This window comes from Pseudoliparis swirei, chromosome 10 (assembly GCF_029220125.1).
Source record: "Pseudoliparis swirei isolate HS2019 ecotype Mariana Trench chromosome 10, NWPU_hadal_v1, whole genome shotgun sequence".
NCBI lineage: Eukaryota > Metazoa > Chordata > Actinopteri > Perciformes > Liparidae > Pseudoliparis > Pseudoliparis swirei.
Genome location: NC_079397.1, coordinates 4251562 through 4266762, shown reverse-complemented (window position 1 = coordinate 4266762; position 15201 = coordinate 4251562). Strand labels below are relative to the sequence as shown.

Here is a 15201-nt window from a genome sequence, read left to right as displayed (position 1 = left end):
TTATGGGTCACCGTGGACTCGAGGTACACAAAACATCACCGTCATCTTTTAAAAATACCCTTTTCTTGATTTTTTTTTTGCTTCCTTATTTAGAATTATAAACCTGCTTTAACATCTTTATTTGTGTGTTTCCTTATGACCCTTCTTGGCCGGATGCATGTTCAATTTTTACTTTCTTTTTATTAATTATTATTATTTATTTATTATTATGCATTCTTATTTTTGAAGGTTGTATTTCTGTAAAAATACCTAAATAAAATATCAAGTAAAAAAAAGAAAAGTCTAAACTTTGCAAATGTTTTGTGTGTGTTCTGCTGATTTAAATTTAAAAAAACATCCTTTATTAAAAAGGGAACTATTTTCTATTCAGGACAACTATTCTTAAACCGACCCAGTTCTGAGCTCTGCAGACGTCAGCCGCTATAAAGCGCTGTGATGTCATAAAAATGGCGTTAACTACCTGTCATATAACCTTTAAAAAAAAAGCACATGGCACAGGAATCAAACGGGCAAGTTTCACAGTGATGTACAAATGTGTGTGTGTGTGTGTGTGTGTTTTATTTGCCCTTCCTATCACTATTCATCACCGTGTGTGTCTCCTCCAGAGCGTCTAAATCCTCAGAGCACTTACGACGTAACCGCGAGAGCACATTAAACAACGCGGCGGCCATTTCTCTCTGATTGGGAGCGCTCCGTTAAAACCTCCAGCGCCTCTCCAGAGCGGCTGCAGCGGAGACGGGTGATTGGTTCATTCATGAGGGTAATATGACCCTCCTTCTTCCCCTCTTCGTCTCCACTCCTGCCTGACGTAGCCTGTCTGCTGACGCACGCGTATCGATGCATAGTGTGTGTGTGTGTGTGTGTGTGTGTGTGTGTGTGTGTGTGTGCAGCGGCGTTGAGTCCATATTGGCGTGCACGGTTGTTTTCCTGACTGTTTTACAGGAGACATTTCAGAGGCCTTTACGGGTTTGTATTTATAGTGAGTGTCAAAATTGCAGCGCTGTTTGCATATATAATCACACTGAGTGTGTGTGTGTGTGTGTGTGTTTGTGTGTGTGTGGCCATAGACTTATAAATGTGGGTCTGTAATTGGCTCTTATGGGTCTGCACCTTTCCTCAGAGGCGTCTTCCTCCCTGCAACTGAGTGTGTGTGCGTGAGTGTGTGTGTGTGTGTGCGTGCATGTGTGTGTGTGTGCATGTGTGTGCGTTCTTTTTTGAGAGAGAGAGAGAGAGAGGCTGTCTGTTCTCTGTCTGTTCATCTATCATAATAAATAATTATTCCGGTCATTTCTTTTCTTCACATGTTTTCTGACGTCTCCAGAGACTTGTCACTGAACCTGAAACTATAATCAATACAATCCTAAAATCTGTTGTCACGGTGACAGGTAGCCAGTGGATGGAGGCGGAGCCTCGGTGTGATGTCACGTCACACTTTGAGACTGGATTCCTCTCGTCCTCCTTCTCTCTCTCTCTCTCTCTGAGGGTGAAAGCTGATCAAAGCCTCTGGCTGTGGGATCACTGCAGGTGTAATTAAGCTAAATTCATTTCATCTCTTTTGTAAATTTAATGAGTTCTCACTTTGCAAAGTTGGTTCTTTTGTGTTCCCGTTTGATGAGAACATCTCTTTGGGATTTAAAATGTTTTTATTCTCATTTTAAGGACTTTGAATCTATACACTGCCGTTCAAAAGTTAGGGGTCACCCAGAGAATTTGGTGTTTTCCATGAAAACTCTCACTTTTATTCATCAAATAAATATAAAATATAGTCTCGACATTAACAAGGTTATGAAAAATAATTTTTATTGTAAATATTAATGTAGTTCTTGTCGCTCTAAGGAAGGCCAGTTTTACAGCTTCTCTCAGCAGCATAACTGTTTTCAGCTGCGCTCACATAAAAAGGTTTTAAAAGGTTTTCTACCCCTCCGCTAGTCTTCTAAGGCGATAACACAATGTACCATTAGAACACTGGAGATGGGCCTCTACACACCTCTGGAGAGACTTCATCAACACCAGAGAATACTCATGTACACATTAACTATGTAGAGAGAGTTTATGATGCATTTAATGTGATCTTCAACGGTGCTTTATTTTGAAAAATAAAGACATTTCTTAGTGACCCCAAACTTTTTAACGGTGGTGTATATTTTCTTTTTTTAAAGATGGATTTAATGAATGTTTACCCGCCGCGTTCAATCGGGAAATCTGTGACACGCGGGAAGGAAGTGAAGGAGAGAGATTGATGTGTAGACGAGAGAAAACTGAGACAGCTTTCCACCCTTTGGTGCATCGTGAGCGGGATGCCACTCACTGTGTACACACACACACACACACACACACACTTGGCAGGTTGGTATAGACATTCACGGAAGCAGCTATTTTGATGGATCTGATAAATAGCACGGACCAGAGAGTCTGGTGTTTTAAATACCTTCTTGTGGCGGGTAATTGCATGCAGCTGCGTGTGAACACAAGTTGGCACTGCATATTTGTGTGTATGTGTGTGTGTTCTTTTCTTGGGGTCTCTGTGATTGGCGAGTAATAGCTACTGAGATGGAAACAACAACACACAAAAACTCGTGAAAGGGAATGTATAATTTAGTTTTAAGTGGGAGCGCAGCAGGAAGTGGAACGATGCGTTCAGGATCCGCGGGACACGGAGGTACTTACGGTTCGCGCAACGGGGACGTCGTTATCACTGAAGTGACAACGCGGACAGGAAGTGTTCTTCGACAAAAAAAAGGATGATTTTAAATGTTTAAAAATCTCCAGCTTCACACACGACGCTGCTTACCCTCCAAGTATGACAAATAATAATAATTCTGTCTCAAAAAACGTCGAACAATCCCTTTAGAGAGATGTTCAGCCTCAAGATCACGACCTCTGACCTATAGATGAAGCCACGCGCTGACACTTGTATCTGTTATTGATCCTCTGGTTTCATTTCACGTCATTACTGGGAACCAAAGGCAGAGAATAATATATATATATGTATATATATTTATATATATATATATAAATATATAAATGTATATATATATATACAGGACTGTCTCAGAAAATTAGAATATTGTGATGAAGTTCTTTATTTTCTGTAATGCAATTAAAAAAACAAAAATGTCATGCATTCTGGATTCATTACAAATCAACTGAAATATTGCAAGCCTTTTATTCTGATTTATTGCTGATTATGGTTTACAGCTTAAGAAAACTCAAATATCCTATCTCTAAATATTAGAATATCATGAAAAAGTATACTAGTAGGGTATTAAACAAATCACTTGAATTGTCTAATTAACTCGAAACACCTGCAAGGGTTTCCTGAGCCTTGACAAACACTCAGCTGTTATAAATCTTTTTTTTTACTTGGTCTGAGGAAATATTAAAATTTTATGAGATAGGATTTTAGAGTTTTCTTAAGCTGTAAGCCATAATCAGCAATATTAAAAGAATAAAAGGCTTGCAATATTTCAGTTGATTTGTAATGAATCCAGAATGCATGACATTTTTGTTTTTTTAATTGCATTACAGAAAATAAAGAACTTTATCACAATATTCTAATTTTCTGAGACAGTCCTGTATATATACACTACCGTTCAAAAGTTTGGGGTCACTTAGAAATGTCTTTATTTTTCAAAGAAAAGCACTGTTTTTTCAATAAAGATAACATTAATACACACGATACATTGTTAATGTGGTAAATGACTATTCTAGGTGGAAACGTCTGGTTTCTAATGAAATATCTCCAGAGGTGTATAGAGGCCCATTTCCATCAACGATCACTCCAGTGTTCTAATGGTACATTGTGTTTGCTAATCGCCTTAGAAGACTAATGTCTGATTAGAAAACCCTTGTGCAATTATGTTAGCACAGCTGAAAACAGTTATGCTGGTGATATAAGCTATACAACTGGCCTTCATTTGAGCTTGAAGTTTGAAGAACAAAATGAATACTTCAAATATTAATCATTATTTCGAACCTTGTCAATGTCTTGACTACATTTTATATTCAATCTTCAATTAATTTGATAAATAAAAGTGAGTTTTCATGGAAGACACGAAATTGTCTGGATGACCCCAAACTTTTGAACGGTAGTGTATATATAAATATATATACATATATAAATATATGTATATATATATGTATATCCTGAAAAAAAATAAAGCCAGTGCATCAGTGGAACTGTTTCTGGTTAAGTTGCACACGTTTGTTTTTACAAAGAAAAAACAAACAAGTATTTAAAGTTAATTTAGGAATAGTTCGACATTTTTGGATGTTTATCCGCTTTCTGGTCAGGAGTTATAGATGTGAAGATAAACGCTCTCATATATGTGCATGTTGCACTATTTATATAAAGATACACACGTAAGTGACTGAAACTGTTAAAAATATATACATTTAAGATATTTTGGGTCCATTAAAAAACGCTGTAACCTTTCTTTTTGTTGTTGTTGTTGTTGTTGTTGTTGCTGACGGAGGCTTTGTGATGGCCCTTCAGAGCTCCAACAGAACACGGATTATTTTACATGTTTCTTGGCAGAAATGTCCCAAATAAATCCATCTTGGCAAACAGACCCAAACACTTCAAATGCTTTAGTTTTTTTTCACAGTGAAATCTGAGCCGCTGCCCAGTCCCTGTAGCGGAGACTCACACCAGTACGCTATAACAAGTAGTGCTGATATTTAAAAAATGTGTTTCCATATGTTCACAACAACAACAACAACTACAGCTACATGTAGGCTGGATAATAATTTGACATGTCACATGTTTGGATGCCAAATAAGACTAGAAGTTCCAGTTCATTATTATTTTAAAAATGTAAAAAATAAACTGAGATATAAACTTTTTATGCAAATATTATATATATTATACGAATATATATATAAATTTTTTTTTTTTAAATATACACTTTTATTAATCCCCAAGGGGAAATTAGTTCTCTGCATTTTACCCATCCTTAGTTATTAAGGAGCAGTGGGCTGCAGTGATGCGCCCGGGAAGCAACTGGGGGTTCAGTGCCTTGCTCAAGGACACTTCGACTTGCAACTAATGGGGAGAGCGGGGATCGAACCCACAACCTCGCGGTTGCAGGACGGCCCTCTTACCCCACTGAGCTACAGCCGCCCCGTATATATTCGTATAAAAGGTTCTAAAAAATATATATATATTATTATTCCATTAAAACTAGACACACATATTTTTTAATAACTTTTTATATGAAATGATATATATATATATATATATATATATATATATATAATGATCTGTCTGAACCTTATGTTGACCAACCTGCAGCCGGTGTGTGTTTCAGTGTCAGAGTTGTGTTTACCTGCACGGTCCTGTGTGTGTGTGTGTGTGTGTGTGTGCGTGTGATCGTAATCCTGCGGTCTGAGCAGTGTAAATGGGATGCGGTAGTCTTGATGCACCCTCAGAGGGTGAAAATAGGGGGGGGGGGGGGGAGACTGGCGAAGCATGAGGAGGAGACAGCTGTTCGGCTGTTCGGCTGTTCGCTGCTCGGCTGCATTCTTTATCGGTACACCTCGTTTACCAAGACATAAACAGGACCGTCGTCCCGGTGATGAACATGATGAGCTCGCTGTAATTCATCCCCTGACGGTTGCTTGGCAGGTCGGTTGCCATGGCGATGCACGCTGGAGACAGATGTGCAGATGTGCTCGTTTTACCGTGTCCTCAGATTGAAAATTATATCTGTGAGTCTCTTTTTTATTCTTACTTTATACTTTATTTTGTTTTCCTTTTGGTTGCCGATGCTTTTGTTTTGCATAAATTAAAAACATTTAGTCACAGAAAGTTTACAGTCTGGAGAGATGCTGATTACATGAGGAGGAGGAGGAGGAGGAGGAGGAGGAGGAGGAGGAGGAGAAGAAGAATAAGGAGAAGGAGTAAAATAAGGAGGAAGAGGAGAAGAAGGGGGAGGAGAAGAAGAGGAAAGATGTTAAGAGAGGAAAAGTTTGTTTTTAAACTGTCATTATCATAAAAGGAACAAAGTGTCCTGAACATTTTGTTCATGATTACATTTCTCAATAATTTTACTTGCTCAATTGTAATTTTTACAGCAAATTAAATCTGTGAGTTTTATGTTTTTCCATCTTTTTTTTGTAATGTTGTGCTTTTAGTTTCTAAAGAATCAGAAATAAACGTTTTCAAATCGCGGCGTCGTGGAGCTCACGGAGGTCGCTGGTCGCTCGCTCATCGCTTCGAGCGAGAGAGACGAAAGTCTGGAGAGTCTCTCTCTCCGACCTTATATAGCCATGGAGCCCTGCTACCACACACACACACACACACACACACACACACACACACACAGTTTACTTTGTGTCTTCAGTGCCCCTCTGAGCACCGTGACGTGCACTCGGTCTCCAGAGGTCAAACCTGGAGGTCAGACCTTCAGTCCTCTGGATCAGTCCTGCCACGTTGATGAAGACGAGCGTAATCGATGCTCCTCCAGATGGATCTGTGGCTGTTGTTAAGTGGAGATCTAAAGCTTTCTGTCACTTACTTACCGAGAGGAGGCACACACACAAACACACACACACACACACAAGCAGTTCATACACACACACTTCCAGGTTGTTTGTAGCTCTCCAGATTGTGACTGATTGGAAAGGCCGCGGTGTAAATCAATTCTTCTCCTCCGCCTCCCTCGCTTTGATTAAAGAGCGAGCGGAGGAAAGGTCGCCCGTCTCCTCCTCCGGCTCTCTCTCTCTCTCTCTCTCTCTCTCTCTCGCCGGCGGCTCGCTTCACCGACTCAAATTCAGATTTCGGTCTAAAATAATGAAAAGCCTCGACAGGGCGGGGCTCTCATGAGGGGCGACGCCCACATATACTGTTTGAGACAATCAAAATATTTTCTTAACACGTCTCTCAAACTCTGCGATGTTGAAAAATGAACTTCTCAATCCTCCATCGTACACCCGACGCATCGGACTTCCTGTCAATCGGCTAATATCGGACTCTTTCTTTGCGCGAGCATCGTGTCATGTGACACACTCGGCTCATAAAGAAGGAAGTTCCCCTGGATTTCATCTCTGGATCCTTCTCTCTCTCCGTTTGATGCTCTGTGGGGACGTTTCCGTCTCTAAGGAGGCGGCAGGTTGAGACCGCCCGCTCCCATGAAGCTGGTCGAGTGTGAAGTGTACTCAGCTGCCTTCAGAGGCTTCCTTCATCCGGCCGTGGATTCCTCCAGATGTCTCCTAGTTTTCTTCTGTCCTTCGACACACATTTAGTCTTATCGGATTCAATTTTCTCTGCCGTTGTTTTCTTTGCTTCCTTTCCTCGGCCCCTCACTCCCATCCCGATCTGGTCGCCTGTCGGCTCGCGGCCGAGTTCAAAGGTCAAAGGTCAGGGCCGGTGGTCCTTTTTTCGTGACATGATTGCGGTTCAGTTGTCTCAAAGTGGGAGATAAAGGATGGGAATGTATGCAATGAAAAGCACATGTGATCACGTGATTCGACTCATTGTGCTCTCTCTGTATTAAAGTGTGTCGTGAGCTAGTAAAGTGTGTGTGTGTGTGGCAGTGCAGTAATAAATGAGTCTCAGCTGGGTGCTGGCATTAGGGACCAGCCCATTTATTCCTGATATCTCTGACCTGGATAAGGATCCAGGCCCCAAAATGTCCACAGCAGCACACTTGTACCCCCCCCCCCCCCCCCGGCATATTAAACATAAAATACATCAACGCGTCTGTCGGATGAAATAAACCAACGCCAGTGATACCGCTGACCTCGGCGTCTCCCTCGGGACAACCACATGATCGATGCTCAAACTTCATCAATGGACTCCCCGGTGGAGAGCGGCGCGGCTATCGATTACTTCTGTCTTGTTTCATTCATTGACGAGTTCACTGTGCTGTGTGTGTGTGTGTGTGTGTGTGTGTGTGTGTGACCCACTGCCCCGTGTTCAGCCGTGCCCCGGAGGTCAGTCTGACCCCGAGATGAATGACTTCCTGTGACATGAGGTCGGCGGCCTCGCTGCATATTCATTCACAAACACTCAAAAATATATAATATATTCTGCAATATTTATCTGCACTTTAATAAAAAATAAATAAATAAAAAAGAGGAGGTTTTGTTAATTCGATTAAAATCTGTTTACGTGTTTTTTTCCGCCTAAAAAAACCAGATTTGCATGCTGGGAGGAGGGCGCCGCGGCGTCTTCACACACACTCCATCGCTAACGAGGAGAGCTGTGAGATATTTTTAGGAGAACGAGTTCAGCAAATTTGGGATTTTCCAGAAGCTGATGATGAGGAGGGAAGTCTCTTCTTCAAACGTTTTGTTCATTGATGATTTAAAATATTCAGATGTAGTAATAACGTCTGTTTGATGTCCACGAACTGGATCTGAGCCTCTTTGATTTACTCTGCGGGGTCATTGCTGGAGAGCAGCAGCAGTGTGTGTGTTGGTGGGGGGGGGGGGGTGAACGCCTCTCTCTGGAAAGCGTGGGATTGCCCCGTCGTGGAGCTGTGTGAATGTATTTTTTTTTTTTTGGAATGTGAATGAAATTTTTTTTTATTCTTGGAAAAAAAAAAAAAAAAAAAGAAGAACCGCCCGGAAGAGAAGAGAGAAATGGGAGAGACTGTCACACACTTAAAAAAATGAAGGAAGTAAACAACATTAAGTGTTACAGTGAGATGACGATGAGTGGAGCATCGATGTTGTTCTGTCACTCTGGTTGTTGACTCCTGGAAGTCAATAAAAGGAAGTAAATAAAAGGAAGTAAATAAAAGGAAGTGACTAAAAGGAAGTGACTAAAGGTGTGTCCTCGCTGCTCCAGGCTTCACACACATCGCGTCACAAGGCCGCCACACAGCTTCTGTTGCTGCAGCTTTATTTTATGCACTTGTTTCTTCAGCGTATGACTGCTGTGTGTGTGTGCGTTGACGCAATGCATTGTGGGTGTTCGGGAGAGGCTGATAGCGACGCACACGGAGGACTCTTTGTGCAGCAAGTTTATTTATTTGTTTTTATGAATCGCCGTACAGAGTGGTTGTTTAAAGGTGACGGCACAGGCACGTTTTACTGTGTGTGTGTGTGTGTGTGTGTGTGTGCCGGATGTGTTTTATAAATCTAAACGTTGAGTTTCTCTGTCGCGTTTAAATAAAAAGGTGAAAGTCTCTTTACGTCACGTGAGAACGAGAGGTCGAGTAATTATAGCTCCGGGAAGACCCGGTTCTCTATTCATGTAACGGTGTGAGTGTGTGTGTGTGTGTGTGTGTGAGTGTGTGTGAGTGTGTGTGTGTGTGAGTGTGTGTGTCTGTCTCAATGTGTGTGTGTAATTTGTGCATTAAAAAGTTAGCCTTTTTTTCTTCTTCTTCTTCTTCCTCCTTCCTCTTCTCCTCCTTCCTCTTCTTCCTCCTCCTTCCTATTATTCTCCTCCTCTTCATCCTCCTTCTTCTTCTCCTCCTCCTTCCTCTTCGTCTTCCTCCTTCTCCTTCCTCGTCTTCATCCTCCTTCTTCTTCCTCTTCTTCTCCTCCTCCTCCTCTTCTTTCTCATCCTCCTCTTTCCTTTCCTTCTTCTTCCTCTTCTGGTTCCAACCCCCGGAATTATAATTTATACTTCTCGCCTCTCAGGGACCAAAATAAATTAAAATAAAACTTTTTTGCGTGAAGGAACAACTGAAGAAAACAAAAGCCGCTAACAATAAACTCTAAAAGCTCTCTTTGAGAAAATGTTCCGAGCTCAACACCAAGCCCAAGAGAGAGAGTGTGTGTGTGTGTGTGTGTGTGTGTGTTAAATTGTCCCGCTGTCATTCGAGCCGACAGCACAGTGTCATCCGCATAGAAACGCTCCGTCAACGGGGATTTTTGGATGTCGTACCCTGAATTCTCTCTGTGCCATCGAGACAAACCGAGACCACCGATTGGCCGGTGGTGTGTACCCTAGTTGGTTTTCATTGGTGGATTATATTTAACTGAACTGGGGTCAGCTCACGTCCACAGTTCAGAGGCTTTGAGATAAAGTGGTCACATGTCTTCCGAGAAAAAAATATCTCATTACTTCACTTACATTTTTCAATTATCCCCAAAAAATCGTCATTCTTCAGGTTGTGTGTGTGTGTGTGTGTGCGTAGAGGAGTGGTCCTGATGTGTCCTTGTTCCCCCTGCAGCATGTGGAAGGGCCTGAACGTGAACTGCACCGACAGCACGGGGTACACACCTCTACACCACGCCTCCCTCAACGGCCACAGGTAAGGCTCCCCGCCTCTCCCACCAGTATTTATAATAACATGTCGTGTTGTGTATACGTGTAAAGGTGTGTTGACCTGCAGCCTCAGTGTGATTTGTTTTGCTGTTTTCGATGCGAGCTTATCGCTCTCCATCACAGCCAGAAACTGAATAATCTCACATTTGACCTTGAGATGCTCCCGGTGTGAATCTATCACAATACGATCCATTATTAATTAACACAGCAGCTTATTAGGCGTCTGCGTGATGCCCTTCTCCTCCTCCGTTTATCCCCCCGCTGACATTTACAATGCAAATGAAGCGCTTCACCTTCCTCCTCCTCCTCCTCCTCCAGCTGAAGACTCCTCATGAAACATGACATTAAAGCAGCAGCTGAGTGGACTTATTATTGCAGTTTATTCAGATTCACTCCGTCTTTGAGTTTCATAATAAAAACAACAGCCCCCCCGTATCTTCCTCTGGAATGTCTTCGACTTCAGACACACCGGAAGGGTTTTATTGAACAAGAGTTGAGGTAATGATCGCGTTAAAGTCAAACTTCCTCCCTAAAAGTCTTAATGCACAGCCTGGAGATAATAACTTAAATAAGAGAAACATATCCTGTGCTCCAGTAAATGTGATCCTTCCAGATAAAGAGTGATGAGACGCAGTGGAAGCACCAAGAACCACTGAACCACTAAATATATATATATATATAAATATCTAAATATCTAAATATAAATATATATATAAATATATATATATAAATGTAAAAATATAAATATATCTATATATATTTATATATAAATATATATATATATATATTAATATATATCTCTCTCTCAGGCAAGTGGTGCTGAAGCTGCTCCAGTTCGAGGCGTCCTCCGACCTGCCTGACAGTAAAGGCTGCTTCCCGCTGCACCTGGCCGCCTGGCGGGGGGACGTGGACATCGTCCGCATCCTCATCCACCACGGACCCTCGCACTGCCGGGTCAACCAACAGGTAGACGCCGCCATGCCATCATCATCATCTTCATCATCATCATCATCGTCTTCTTCTTTTTTATTTGAACGTTATATTGTCGCTACGGGACTTTAAATATCTTAAATATTTATTGGTAAATGACTCTTTGAAGCGACTACATTCGTTCCGCGGCTTATGGGGGTGCAGTAACCCCCCCCCCCCACACACACACACACACACCCCCCATCCAGGTCATTGGAGCGTTATTTTCTTTGCCTAATCAGCACATTTTCCTCCGTCTCCATTAGCCAAATCGTTTCCCTCCGTGGTTGTTAGATCCTAATTGTTTGCCGTGATAAATGGCGTCGCTCGCCCGCCCTGAAATAAAGAGTTCTCAGCACATGAACGCCGGCCTTTCCTTTTTACCCCGTCAATGATTTACAGGGCTGATTGACTGCTGTGCACAAGATGCTGACTTCAGTGTGTGTGTGTGTGTGTGTGTTTTAGACTTTTTTTTGGTGTATCTTCGGTTTCTCGTTCTGTGTGTGAGTGGGAGGCGAGACTTCCAAGGCCGATGCTGATTACTTGGTGCGGTGTGCACATACTCAGCAAAGAGGAGGCACGTTACGCAACCTGTGACTGCAAAGCATCAGCTTTGAGTTTATCGAGTGACGAAAGGAATCGATGAACACCTCGTTCGATTGTGACGAAAAAACCAAAGACAGGTGCATTGATTTCAGCCGCCGCCGCCTGGGAACTCTAACGAACAGACCAGGTGGAGGATTTGAACGTCACATGGTAGGAATGCAGATGTGCTGAGGGAGAAAAGCCAAAGGCGTCCTGAGAAAGCTGAGATGACGTCGTTTTATAAACGTTTTATTGAGCCGGTTCACACCTTCTTGTTCATTTATTTGCCTCCGTCAACCTCAAATCAGAAAAAAAAGTATTTTTTACGAGGGTGAGGGAAATGTGTCGGCTCTCAGCCGAAGAATCAGGAGCCAAAGGAGGCGCGATCCGCCATATTTGACCTCTTAGCACTTAGAATTTGAACTCCTGCCTCGCTCATAAAATAACCTTTTAACTTCTTCCTTCTTTTCACATTTTACTATTTCTTTCACGTGTTTTGTATCGATCAGTGTGGTTTTGGTCATATGTGTGTTTAGCGTCTTGCTCTGAGTTTTTAAAAACAAAGATTTGTATTCATGTTGCGGCAAAACCAAATAAGACTTCATGGCTACTTGCTTGATTATTGCGAAACACGGCATTCCTGATTATTCCTGATGATCCTGTTTCGGCTTAAAGTCGTCTCGTATAGCTTTAAACATTGTCATCTGACACCTAACTAGTTAAATCTAGCTTCCCTTGCCTCTCTCTCTCTCTCTCTCTCGCTCTCTCTATCTATCTATCTCTCTCTCTCTCTCTCTCTCTGTCTCCTCCATCTCATTTCGTTTATCACCGAGCTGAAACACGACTGTCTTCATCTCCCCTGTCGTCACGTCTCTCCCTCTTCATAATAAACGCTCGGCTGCAGAGCTCCTCCATGCGAAGGCCTCCGGACGCACAAAGACTCCGGCGTGGCCGCGCTCTCTCGCTCTTAAAGGCGCAGTGTTCAATGTTTTTTTGCAGAACATCGATTTAAAAATATTGCGACTCCGCGGTTCTCGGCTCGCGGGCACGGATCCGAGTGTACGGTTCATGGCGACGTCGATGTGTCGAGCTCCACATCCACCGGCCGTCGGTCTCAAAGAGCGACGCGAGGCGGTGGAAACCGGCGCAGGGCGGAGCTGCGATGAGCGGGAAGGGTCTCGAGAATTTTTTTGGGGGGGGAGGGAAATTGATGGAAAGAGGAGAAGAGGAAGTGTGTAGGTGTGTTGAAGATGCAGTCGATAGCAGATTAATGGAGGTGGGTTTGATTAGTGGCGTAAACCAGCTCCTGCTCACAGTTTACTGCCTAATTGGTCCCAGTAGGTCCCGTTCACATGGCTTTTCTGTTTGTTGTGTGTGTGTGTGTGTGTGTTTGGGATCAGAACTCATTGCACATAAGACTGAAGACCTCTGAAGTACAAGTGTGTACAAGACGGCAGAAGTACCGCAAACAAGTACCAAATATGAGTAATAATAACATTTTTATCTCTGAGAACGATGTTGACCGGGGAAAAATGTGTGTGTGTGTATGTGATAGTGTGAGTATGTGTGTGAGTATGTGTGTGTGAATGTGCGCGTGCATTTGTATGTCTGTGTGTGTGTGTCTTGCGTTTGAGTGCGTGAGTGTGTGTGCGTCAGTCTCTGTGTGTATGTGTGTGTGAATGTGCGTGCATTTGTATGTCTGTGTGTGTGTGTTTTGCATTTGAGTGTGTGAGTGTGTGTGTGTGAGTGTGTGTGCTTGTGTGTGTGTGTGTGTGTGTGCTTGTGTGTGTCTGTGTGTATGTGTGTGTGTGTGAGTGTGTGTGTGCTTGTGTGTGTGTGACGGACGAGGTCCAGTCGTCCCCCGCGCTGCAGATAGACTCCAGGAATGTTTTCTTTCCCATAAACAGAAGTACTGCTCCTTTCTCTCCCCTTCTTGTCCTCCTCTGTTTTCCTTCCTCCCCCTTTTGTTCTCCCGGAGGAGGAGGAGGAGGAGCAGGAGGAGGAAGAAGGAGATCAGCAGCTCACAGTCAAGGCAGGTAATAAGAGAGAAGGAGCGTTGCACGAGCCACCAACGTGGCGTGTGAAATACTGCAGGCTGTCTTTTTGACTCCAGGTGCAGCAATGCCTTCTGGGAGTCCAGAGGCTGTGTGAACCAAGACAAAGGTCAAAGGTCACGAGGTGGCTCGCCTGCTGTGTGTTTCCACCAATGTCTATCCGTGTGTGTGTGTGTGTGTTACACTCGCGGTGATGTCACGCCCCGTCATGCACACGTGTTGCGACCGCACGTGAAAATGAAAAAATGTGCTGAGAACACATGACGCCACGCTACCGGCTACACACACACACACACACACACATATATATACATATATATATATTTATATATACGGTGCACACACACACATATATATATGTGTGTGTGTGCGCCGTCGTTAATGAGCCGCGAGTGTGTGAGATGATATCGGAGAGCTGTCAGAGCGTCATGGAAATACATGAACACGGAGGGATTCTCTCTCTTCTTTTTCTCTCTCTCCCTCCTCCTGTCACTCTGTTCATCTCTTTGTCTTCTTTCTGTTTGGGAATTGTGTTTGTATCTTCTTTTTCTTCTTCTTCCTCTTCTCCTCCTTCCTCTTCCGATTCTTCTTCTTCTTCTTCTTCTCCTTCTCATCCTCCTTCTTCTTTTTCTTCTTCTCCTCCTTATTCTTCTTCTTTCTTCTTATCCTTCTTCTCCTCCTCCTCCTTCTTCTTCTTCTCTTCTTATTTTTTCCTTCTCCTTCTTCTTCTTCTCCACCTCCTCCTTCTTTTCTCCTTCTCCTTCTTCTTCTTCTTCTCCTTCTCCTTCTCCTTCTCATCCTCCTTCTTCTTCTTCTCCTTCTCATCCTCCTCCTTCTTATTTTCTCCTTCTCCTTCTTCTTCTGCTCCTTCTTCAAACATTTTTTAAAATGTTTCTTTTCAACCTGAATTTCTTGTTCATAAGACATTTAAAAGCACATCTGTTAAAACCCCAAATGCATCTGTGTGAGTCTGAGCAGAAACTCGATGTTCCTCGATGTTGAACTGGGTGTGAAACCCCGGAGAGGAAAGAAATATGCAACCCGTGAGACGGAGTTTAAAAATAGACGAGAACCCCCCCAAAAAAATAGATCCAAGTTGTCAAATTTACTTTTGCTTGATAACCTGAAGCATCTTCTGAATCCTCTCCAACTTTTCATATTTTGGGTCAAAGATTTAACCACTTACCCTAAATTTGTATATTTTGTGTGTCATTGCTTTGAAATATATCACAGTAACAATAAATAACACAAGGGGTCTTGAACATGTTTTTCCTGGTGCTCTATTTAACCTTTTAATAGATTAATTATATTCTTTATACGATGACTATAATGACTGATTGCACTGCATGTGGTGTTATGATGGATCATATT

At 42.6% G+C, this 15201-nt stretch overlaps 1 protein-coding gene across 4 annotated transcripts in view; it reads left to right on the top strand.

Annotated features, from left to right (window-relative positions):
- anks1b (ankyrin repeat and sterile alpha motif domain containing 1B) overlaps positions 1-15201 on the top strand; it is a 147744-nt gene that overhangs the window by 22388 nt on the left and 110155 nt on the right. For all 4 annotated transcript variants that reach the window (XM_056425022.1, XM_056425021.1, XM_056425020.1 and 1 more), the window contains exons 2-3: positions 10128-10208; positions 11032-11188. In XM_056425022.1, coding sequence (XP_056280997.1) covers positions 10128-10208; positions 11032-11188 — 238 coding nt within the window. The remainder of the gene's footprint in view (positions 1-10127; positions 10209-11031; positions 11189-15201) is intronic.